Source organism: Melospiza melodia, chromosome 10 (genome assembly GCF_035770615.1).
Source record: "Melospiza melodia melodia isolate bMelMel2 chromosome 10, bMelMel2.pri, whole genome shotgun sequence".
Classification (NCBI taxonomy): Eukaryota; Metazoa; Chordata; class Aves; order Passeriformes; family Passerellidae; genus Melospiza; species Melospiza melodia.
In genome coordinates, this window is record NC_086203.1 from 22,352,548 (window position 1) to 22,363,046 (window position 10,499).

At 65.7% G+C, this 10,499-nt stretch overlaps 1 protein-coding gene across 2 annotated transcripts; it reads left to right on the plus strand.

Annotated features, from left to right (window-relative positions):
* Positions 1 to 87: 87 nt before the first annotated feature.
* On the plus strand, positions 88 to 10,383 carry LOC134422614 (laminin subunit beta-2-like). 2 transcript variants are annotated; one of them, XM_063164851.1, is made up of 33 exons: positions 88 to 310; positions 479 to 642; positions 730 to 865; positions 1,057 to 1,130; positions 1,232 to 1,420; positions 1,495 to 1,558; positions 2,442 to 2,644; positions 2,732 to 2,852; positions 3,151 to 3,339; positions 3,410 to 3,589; positions 3,666 to 3,778; positions 3,868 to 3,947; positions 4,025 to 4,160; positions 4,335 to 4,490; positions 4,602 to 4,729; positions 4,812 to 4,929; positions 5,045 to 5,237; positions 5,311 to 5,454; positions 5,561 to 5,792; positions 5,868 to 6,031; positions 6,111 to 6,332; positions 6,902 to 7,116; positions 7,207 to 7,303; positions 7,372 to 7,744; positions 7,815 to 7,999; positions 8,074 to 8,315; positions 8,382 to 8,585; positions 8,678 to 8,822; positions 9,119 to 9,326; positions 9,407 to 9,548; positions 9,626 to 9,802; positions 9,874 to 10,036; positions 10,120 to 10,383. In XM_063164851.1, exons 1-33 carry the CDS (start codon positions 253 to 255, stop codon positions 10,254 to 10,256), a joined length of 5,352 nt encoding a protein of 1,783 aa, XP_063020921.1. In that variant the 5' UTR covers positions 88 to 252; the 3' UTR covers positions 10,257 to 10,383. The 2 variants fall into 2 exon arrangements, with proteins under 2 accessions (XP_063020921.1, XP_063020922.1); XM_063164852.1 differs by having other exon boundaries at positions 9,877 to 10,036.
* The last annotated feature ends 116 nt before the right edge of the window (positions 10,384 to 10,499 follow it).

The window sequence follows — 10,499 nt, forward strand, 5'->3', positions numbered from 1 at the left end:
CGGCCCGCTCCCCCGCTCCAGCCGGGATCCGCCCCGCGCTTTCCGCGCAGCCCCGAGCGCTGCGCCTGCCGCCAGTTCGGAGGGGCCGGGAGGGACCGGGAAGGGGACGGGGAAAGGACTGGGAACGGGAACGAGAAGGGGAACCGGTGAGTCAGGACGGGACGGGACGGGACCGGTGGGCACCTGCTGAGCGCCCCCTTTGCGCGCCCTTTGCGCCCCTTTCCGTCCCGTGTGGCCCCGTGGCGCCCCGCGATGCGGAGCCCGGCGAAGCGGAGCCCCGCCGTCCTGCTGCTGCTGCCGCTGCTGGCCGGTGAGTCCGCGCCCCGCGCCGCGGCGGGGCCGGTGGGCGCCAGGGTCCGGCCCGGCCCCGCCGTCCCGTTTCCGGGCGGTCGCGGAAGGGGCCCCGGGCGCGGCGGGGGGAAACCCGGCCCCGGCCCCCCCGGCCCCGCAGCGCCCTCAGCCGCCCGCCGCTCCGCAGGGCTGGGGGCGGCCCTGGCCCCCGATTCCCCCCAGGGCTGTGCCCGCGGCAGCTGCTACCCGGCCACCGGGGACCTGCTGGTGGGACGAGCAGCCCGCCTGAGTGCCACCTCCACCTGCGGGCTGCGCCGGCCCCAGCCCTACTGCATCGTCAGCCACCTCCAGGTGAGTGGGACGGGGCCTGGGGGGACAAGACAAGGATGAGGGGCACGGGACACGGTTGGGGACGTCATTGAGCCTTCCAACTCGCAGGAGGAGAAAAAGTGCTTCATCTGCGACTCCCGGCGGCCCTACGATGCCCGCACCAACACCAACAGCCACCGCATCCAGAATGTGGTCACCAGCTTTGCCCCCCGCCCCAAGAAAGCCTGGTGGCAGTCAGAGAACGGTGAGTAGTGGGTGGGGATGGTGGAGCATCCTGTCCTGTCCCGAGGGGCTCTCCTTCCCTTCCTCCCACACTGAGGAAGTGTGACTCAGCCTGTGGCCGTGGCCGCACCCCTGGACCACTGCCGGGTGGGGGGAACGAACCCCCGGGACCCGTGAGTGGGTGCTTCCACTTGTCACACTTGTCACCCCCAGGTGTGGAGCATGTCAGCATCCAGCTGGACCTGGAGGCCGAGTTCCACTTCACCCATCTCATCATGACCTTCAAGGTGGGTCCCAGCGTGTGGGTATCCAGGCTGGGACAGGACGGGATGGATCACGCCCTCAGGGACTGTGGGGCTATCCCGTGTCCCACACGGGTGTCTCGCAGACGTTCCGGCCTGCGGCCATGCTGGTGGAGCGCTCAGCTGACTTCGGGCACACCTGGAAGGTGTATCGCTACTTCGCCTACGACTGCGCTGCTTCCTTTCCCCACGTGCCCCACGGGCCCCCGCGCCGCATCGATGATGTCGTCTGCGAGTCCCGCTACTCTGACATCGAGCCCTCCACTGAGGGGGAGGTGAGGCCCTCGAGTGTCCCAGGAGAGTCAGGGGATCCCCTGCACTGCTCTCATCACCTTGTTGTCCCTTCCAGGTCATCTACCGGGTGCTGGACCCTGCCATTCCCATCCGGGACCCCTACAGCCCTGCCATCCAAAGTGAGTCGCCGGCCATCTGGGCTCCTGCTTGGCTGCTCTATTTTGGGTGTAGCTATTTTGGCTGCTCTCTCCCTGCTCTGGGCCCTACACAGGGATCAGGACCTGATCAGGCCTGCGGGGTCTTGGCCCCTCTGCACCCTGCCCTGTGAGAGCAGCTGAAGATCAGGCTGCATTGGGTTAAATGGAGGAGGATGGCTGTGCCACGGCTGAGCCCAACACCAGCTGTGGTTTGAGATGGGAAGTCAGGCTGGGCATGGGACACAGTGGGTTAATCACCCACCCAAGCTAAATTTAGCCTGGGAGCAGGAGGGGTGGAATCTGCAGGGCAGGGCTTCTGGGAAAATGCAGTTCTGGGGAAGCTATCCTGTGTTCCCAAGGCCCCCAGGCTGCACCCACCACACCAGGCACAACCGTCTCCTGGGAACGGCCCCCAAAGGTGAGTGTCCTGAGACACGTGAAAGGGGCTGTGCCAAGAGTGCTGTTCTGCACTGGTGGGGTCCCAGCCTGCCTCTGCTGTGGGAATGCAGAGCCCTGCCCACGCACAGCCAGACTGTGCACAGCTACGTGTGTGGGAGCCGAACCCCCACAGCTACGTGCAGCCCAGCCTGGCCACATGCAACCACGTGCCTGTGAGCCAAACCATGCACGGGCCTGGGCCAACACTGTGTGATATAGAAAACCACAAAAGACCAGCCTGATACTGTGCAGCCCTGCATGGACACCCCATGCTGTGCACAACCCATCCCAACCATGCCCAGCTCCTCTGAACCACACACAGCCTCCTGTGCCATGCTCAGCCCAGCCCAGCTGTGCCTGGCAGAGTTGAGCTGTGCATAGATGTGCCCAGCCACCCTGTGCCAACAGGGGTCTCTCCCTGCCCTAGACCTGCTGCGTGTCACCAACCTGCGGGTGAACCTCACCAAGCTGCACACCCTGGGGGACAACCTGCTGGACTCTCGGCGGGAGATCCGGGAGAAGTACTACTACGCGCTCTACGAGCTGGTGATGCGCGGGAACTGCTTCTGCTACGGGCACGCCTCTGAGTGCGCCCCGCTCAGCGGGGCCCCTGCCACCACCGATGGCATGGTAGGGCAGGCCAGGCCTGTGTGCCCTGCTGCAGCTGGGTAGCTGTGCCGCCTGGTCCCGCAGCCCCTCACCGTGGCATCCTGGCAGGTGCACGGGCGCTGTGTCTGCAAACACCACACGCAGGGGCTGAACTGCGAACGCTGTGAGGATTTCTACCAAGACCTGCCCTGGCGCCCGGCTGAGGGCTCCAGCACCAACGCCTGTCACCGTGAGTGCCCTGCTGGCACCGGCTCCTGGCACAGTGATCCCAGTGCCAGAGCTGCCAGGCTGTGCTGTGCCAGGGGTTTTGGGGTGTTGTACAGTGGGATGCGGTTTGGTGGTGACTGGCATCATGCAGACTGGCTGAGGGTGTCTAGGGTGCCAGGGCTGTACTTTGGGGAGGTTTGGGATTGTATTGCTGCATGTCAGCAAGGAGAGCCCAGGCAGGGGAGGTTTGGCACTTGGGGTGCTGCCTGCCAGGTGTGGGCCGTGGTGCCACATGCCATGCCACGGTGCTGTCCCTGCAGGCTGTGACTGCAATGAGCACTCACGGCGGTGCCACTTTGACATGGCCGTGTTCCTGGCCACGGGGAACACCAGTGGGGGTGTGTGTGATGGCTGCCAGCACAACACCATGGGCCGTCGCTGTCACCTCTGCAAGCCCTTCTACTACAAGGACCCCACCAAGGACCTGCGGGACCCCGCGGTGTGCCGAGGTCAGTGCGGGGCAGGCTGTGCAGGGGGGTGCTTTGGTGGTCACAGTGCTCACCCTGCCTGTCTCCCCAGCCTGTGACTGTGACCCTGAGGGTTCTCTGGATGGTGGGCTGTGTGACGGTGCTGATGACCCAGCCAGGGGCCTGATTGCGGGGCAGTGCCGCTGCAAGGAGCACGTGGCTGGTCCCCGCTGTGACCGCTGCAAACCCGGCTTCTTCGGCCTCAGCGCCGACAACCCGCAAGGCTGCCGAAGTAGGTACCGGGGTGGCACCTATTGGGGTTGGGCACGTGGTTTTGCATTGCTGGAAACTGCTGTCTCTCCATGCAGGGTGCCATTGTGATCCCCGTGGCACGGTGGCTGATGGCAGCCGGTGTGACCCTGTCAGTGGGGAGTGCTTCTGCAAGCGGCTGGTGACCGGGCGCAGCTGCAACCAGTGCCTGGTGAGTGGGGCTGTGCCACGGCCCCTGCACAGTACTCAGCACTGCAGCACACAGACAGCTGCTCTTTAACGCCCTGTGACCCCCTGCAGCCCGAGCACTGGGGACTGAGCCACGACCTCCCGGGCTGCCGGCCCTGTGACTGCGATGTGGGAGGTGCTCGCAACAACCTGTGAGTCTTTGTGGGGATGCAGAGGGCAAGGGACACCCCTCCTGGCATCAGGGCTGATGGTGCTGCTGGGGTACCAGGTGTGCCATGGGGACGGGGCAGTGCCAGTGCCGCAGCCATGTGATAGGACGACAGTGTGAGCAGGTGGAGACCGGTTTCTACCGCATCAACCTGGATCATTACACCTATGAGGCGGAGGATGCACGGCTGCATCAGGTAAGGAATGCAGGTGTCCCTGGGGAGGACATCAGGCAGAACAGCACAGTGGGTGCCCCTTTGCAGGGTGCCCAGACCAGCAGGCAGTGGTCTGCCTCCCTGCTCAGGGCAGAGCAGTGCCTGCTGGCCAAGGTGATTTTCAGGGTCCTATCTCACAACACCTGCTTGCACCAGGGCTCAGTGGTGGAGCGTGAGCCGCCCCCAGACCGTCCAGCTTCCTGGACAGGGACAGGCTTTGCCCGCATGTTGGAAGGCGGCTGGGTGGAGTTCCATGTGAGTGATGTGCCTTTCTCCACTGAGTACGATGTGGTCATCCGCTATGAGCCACAGGTGAGCACCAGATGGTGAAGCCAGCAGTGTGATATATTGCCAGATTGGGAGGTAGTGGTGGGGAGTTCCAGATGGTCAGGCTCTTTGACACTGCCCCTTCTTGGCTGCCAGCACCCAGAGGCCTGGCAGGAGGTGAGGCTGAAGGTGCTGCGCCCCAGCCCTGTCTCCGCCAGCAGCCCTTGTGGAAACACCATCCCTGCTGATGACCAGCTCTCCACCAGCCTCCCCTCTGGTGCCAGGTAAACACCTCAGTAGGGTTGGGCTGTGCTGGGGCTCACTGGAGGCACATGGCTGCCCTTGTTCCGTTTTGTCCCCATCCAGGTATGTGGTGCTGTCCCAGCCCATCTGTCTGGAGCAGGGTGTCTCCTACATGCTCCGCCTGGAACTGGGCTGTGCTGCTGCTCATCAGGATCCCACTGCCAGTGTGCTCATTGATTCGGTGAGGGGCAGACAGCCACTGGGATGGGGGACAGCAACCCTTTAGGGGGATAGGATGCAGCCATAGGGAACACAGGGAGAGAGGGACGTGATGTCCCACTGACTTTGCCCCGCAGCTGGTGCTCCTGCCCCGTTACTCCTCACTGGAGATGTTCATTGCGGGTGACCCCAGCTCCATGGAGCGCCGGGAAACCTTTGAGCGGTACCACTGTGCCCAACCTTTCCACGCTGCAGGGCCCTCGCCTGTGGCTGAGCCTTGCTCCAGCCTCCTGCACAGCCTCTCAGCCATCCTGCATGATGGGGCGCTGCGTGAGTACAGCCCCACACCCTGTCCTGCCCCTGTCCCACAGCAGCTGACACTGACCCTGCTCTCTGCCCACAGCCTGCCTCTGCGATCCCCAGGGCTCACTCAGTGCCGAGTGCCAGCCCCAGGGTGGGCAGTGCCAGTGCAAACCCAACGTCATGGGACGGCGCTGTCACCGCTGTTCTCCGGGAACCTTTGGCTTTGGGCCCGGCGGGTGCCGATGTGAGTGCCAGTGGGAGAGGAGCCCGGGCATCCCAGGGCTGGGGGCATGGGGAAGGGGTGCTCTCTACAGCTCGGGGGCAGACGCTGTGGGTGCTGTGCCTTCCAGCATGCCAGTGCAGCCGTGAGGGTTCAGTGAGCACCATCTGTGACAGCACCACCGGGCAGTGCCCCTGCCGTGAAGGCACCCATGGCCCACGTTGTGACCGCTGCCAGCCCGGCCACTGGGGCTTCCCTGTGTGCCGGCCCTGCCAGTGCAACGGGCACGCCGAGAGCTGTGACCCTCGCACAGGCAGCTGCCTGCGCTGCCGTGACCACACGGATGGGGAAAGGTGCCAGAGGTAGGTGGGGTACGTGGCCAGACTGGGGCAGGGTGCTGCCAGCAGCCCCAGCTCCTGCTGACCTCCTGCCTGCAGGTGTGCAGCCGGACACTTTGGGAACCCAGTGCTTGGCTCCGGGCAGCACTGCCGGCCCTGCCCCTGTCCTGAGGGGCCCAGCACCCCCCACCACTTCGCTGCCTCCTGCTACCAAGACAGCCACTCCCAGCAGGTCATCTGCCACTGCAGCCCTGGGTACACAGGTGGGTACCTGCCAGGGCACACTCAGTGCCTGCTGGGGTGCCCTGTCCCCAGGCACTGCCCAGCGCTCTGTGTCAGCAGGTTCCCGCTGTGATGAGTGTGCCCCTGGGTACTATGGGGACCCTCTGCAGGGCGGGCGCTGCCTGCCCTGCCAGTGCCACGATAACATCGACGTGACGGACCCAGAGGCGTGTGACCGGCGCACAGGGCAGTGCCTGCGCTGCCTCTACAACACCGCAGGGCCCCACTGCGCCGAGTGCCAGCCCGGCTTCTACGGGGATGCCACACGACACAGCTGCAGGCGTGAGTACCCACTGCCTGCCAGGACAGACACAGACTTGCCTCCAGGGTCTGACACATCCTTGGGGACCATGTGTGCAATAGTCCCATGTGCACCAATGGCTGCCCCTGCTTGTGCACAGGGCTGGGGAGTCCCTGCAGCCCTGCCCTGTAACAGGGTTGTCTCCTCTGCCCAGCCCCAGCACTGTGGCCCAGTCCCTGTCCCCATGTCCAACTTATTCCTTCCCATCTATATCCTATTCTCATGCCCATTCTTGTCCCCATTGCCATCCCATCCCCACTGCCATCCATCTATCCCCATCCTGTCCTTATTCCAGCTCTATCCTGACCCCGGTCCCATCTCCATCCTATCCCCACCAGTGGTCCTCATGCTGCACACATTCTCCCTTCCTCCAGTCTCTACCCCGTCCTTGTCCAATCTCTGTGTCCATTCTGCTTCCACCCTCATCCATCATCATCCCACTCCTGCTCTGTCCCCATCAGAACTTCCATCCCATCTCCATCCCAATCTCATTCCCATCCTTGCCCTCATTCCCTCAACTCTATCTCTGCTCAGTGTCTCTTGGTTCCAGGTTGCTCCTGCAACCCCCTGGGCACTGATGCCAGCACCTGTGGGCCGCAGCAGTGCCACTGTGACAGGCACAGCGGGCAGTGCCACTGCCTGCCCCATGTGGAGGGCCAGAGCTGTGACCGCTGCAGCCCCAACTACTGGAACCTGGCCAGCGGGCAAGGCTGCCAGCCTTGTGACTGCCACCCCCAGCACTCCCTGTCACCCACCTGCAACCAGGTGAGACACGTCAGGGACAGGGGTTGGGGGATGGGATAGGGCTGGGGGTGTGCTGCAGCAGTGCCAGCCTGGCCATGCCATGTCTGTCAGTTCACAGGGCAGTGCTCCTGCCGGCCAGGCTTTGGCGGCCGGACTTGCACCGACTGCCAGGAGCAGCACTGGGGTGACCCGCGGCAGCAGTGCCGAGGTGAGAGCCGGTGCCAGTGGGGGGACCACAGTGGAGCCTCTGGTGCCCTGACACTACTTTCCCTGCAGCCTGTGACTGTGACCCCCGTGGCATAGCCAGTGCCCAGTGCCACCGCAGCAGCGGCCACTGTGACTGCCGGCCTGGCATCTCTGGAGTCCGCTGTGACCAGTGTGCCCGGGGCTTTTCTGGTACCTTCCCTGCCTGCCAGCCCTGCCACCCCTGCTTCGGGGACTGGGACCGTGTGGTGCAGGATCTGGCTGCCCGTACCCGAGCGCTGGCAGAGCGGGCCAGGCTCCTGCAGCACACCGGGGCTGCCGGCGCCTTCGAGGGCACCTTCCGGCAGCTGGAGGAGAAACTGGCCGCTGTACGTGACGTGGTGGCCGCCCGCAACACCACTGCTGCCGCCGCTGCCCACCTGACACGCACCATGGAGGGGCTGCGGTGAGCACCTGGCACGGGGCACGGCTCCCAGGGTAGCCGAGGGGCAGCTTTTCACCCCCTTGCTTTGCAGGCGCCAGATCGAGGAGGCAACTGAGAGGCTGACACGGGTGGAAGGGGAGCTGACGGCCGCTCAGGATGCCAACTTCAATGCCAGCCATGTGCTGAACACTGTGGACCGGGGCGCCCGCGCCCTCAACCACAGCCTGCAGGACTTGGAACAGCGGCTACACACCCTCAAGACCTCCAATTTCCTCGGTGAGCCACACCACAGAGGCAGGCCAGGGCGGTCAGGCCATGGCCGGGGGTCTGACAGTGTCCCTGCCCCCCAGGTGCCTATGACAGTATCCGTCAGTCCTATCAGGAGTCACAGGAGGCCGAGCGCCGGGCGGACGCCTCCACCCGTGCCGTGCCCAGCCCTGTCAGCAGCTCGGCCGGCACTCGGCAGCGCACTGAGCAGCTCCTGGCCAGCCACAGGGATGGCTTCAACCGCCACAACGCAGCCAGCCGGCGGGCACTGATGGACCTGGCAGCGAGGGCACAGGCGCTGAGCCTGCAGCCGCTCAACGAGAAGGTGGGACACGGGCAGGGAGCTGGGGAATGGCCCCCAGAACTGCCCTGATCCCGTGCTGCCTTGCAGGTCTGCGGTGTGGTGGGAGATGTGCCCTGTGCTGAGAGCCCTTGTGGGGGTGCTGGGTGCCAGGATGAGGACGGGGGACGACGCTGTGGTGGTCTGAGCTGTGGTGGAGCCGTGTCCAAGGCTGACAGTGCTCTGGACCGGGCACGCCACGCGCAGGAGGAGCTGCGTCAGGCTGCCAGCGACATGGCCCAGCTCTCCCACAAGGTGTGTGGCCCATGGGTGCTGGTGGGATCTGGTGGCACAGCCACACTCTGCAGCCCTTGGGGCTGGCACCGAGGGTCTCTGCCCATGCTCAGGTGGCAGAGGCCAAGGGGAAGGCAGATGAGGCCCGGCTGCGAGCGCAGGCAGCCCTGGACAAGGCGAACCAGACCAGGGCCCGTGTGGAGAGCTCCAACAAGGAGCTGAGGGAGCTCATCAGCCATGTCAAGGCCTTCCTGAGCCGTGAGTGCCAGCATGCCGGGAGGGCTGGCCACCCCTACCTAGGGCTCTGTGGCTCTGCACCTGCACCACACTGCACTGACCCTGCACTGCACTGCATTGTCCCAACACTGCATGTGGGCTGTGCCACCCCTGCCCCATGCTGCATTGCCTGGTCCCTGCCCTGCCCCAGCCATCCTGTGCCCTGCAGCCATCTCTGGCCCCCCTGCCCTGTCCCATGTTCCCCTCTGCCCTTTGGCCTGCCTGCCCCCTGCACCCCGGTGTGCTGCAGCAAACACACTGACTGCTTCCACCTGCAGAGGAGGGGGCTGATCCTGAGAGCATTGAGGTGGTAGCCAGTCGGGTACTGGAGCTGTCACTCCCCGCTGCACCGGACCAGATCCACCGCCTGGCCGAGGAGATCAAGACGCGGGTGCGCAGCCTGGCCAGCGTGGATGCCATCCTGGAGCAGACAGCCAGTGACGTGCAGCAGGCTGGGCAGCTGCTGCAGGATGCCCAGCGGGCCAGGTGAGCCCAGGGATGTGAGGACTCAATCCCTCTGGGGAGCCCAGCCCAGGCCATGCTGAGGCTTTGCTATGTGGCCGCAGGGCTCGGGCAGAGGCAGTGCGGGGCACGGCTGAGGCCGTGCGGCAGGCGCTGGAGGAGGCACGGCAAGCCCAGGGCATGGCTGAGCGGGCGCTGCAGCAGGCTGCTGGTGACATCCAGCACAGCGAGAGTGCCCTTGCCACGGTGAGAGCCCCATCCCTACGACCAGGGGACCCCATCCCCACTGTGCAATCACCAAACTCCCATGCCACCATCCCCAGATGCAGACCCAGACAGGAAGTGCAGAGCAGCAGCTGGCAGGTGCCATGGAGCAGATCGGGCTCCTGGACAGGCAAACTGACGCCCTGAAGGTGAAACGGGCAAACAACAGCCTGGCAGCCACACGTGCCCAGGAGGCAGCCAGCGCTGCGCGGGACCGGGCCGGCGAGGCCAAGCAGGTGAGTGATCAGGGGGACAACGTGGCAACAGGGGTCCCGTGGCGATGCTGCTGACCAGCCCCGCTGCCCAGCAGGTGCTGGACGGGCCACTTCGGGACCGGTACCGGACAGCGCAGGAGCTGGTGGAGCACCGGGCGCAGGGCGTGCAGCAGGCGGGCAGCCGGGCACAGCAGCTGCGGGAGGAGGCCGCGGGGCTGCTGCAGGACGCCCAGGGCAAGCTGCAGCGGCTGCGAGGTGAGGCCGGAGCGGGGATGCTGGGGCGGGGCTGGGGGCAGCGGTGGGAGGCCGGGCTGACTCATGTTCCCGTGTCCCCGCAGCGCTGGAGGAGGAGTACGAGCGGAACGAGCGGGTGCTGGATGCCAAAGCGGCCCAGCTGGGCGGGCTGGAGGCCAGAATGAGGGAGGTGCTGGCCACCATCAACCAGCAGGTCCAGATCTACAACACCTGCCAGTGATCCCCGAGGGCCTGGACCCCCGAGCACCGAGCACCCAGCCTCCCGCCGCCCGGCCCCCGCCTGCCCCGCGGCGACAGGCGGGACGGGGGCTGCGGAGTACCCCGTGTGAATAAAGTTGCAGAGCAAATCCCGCCTCCGCCCCGTGGGCCGTCCGCCACGGGGGCCCGCAGCGGCTTCCCCCGGGTGGGAGCTGGACGCCACCGGGTGTGGGGCACAGCGGGGCGGGAATAGGCAGCGGGGCTG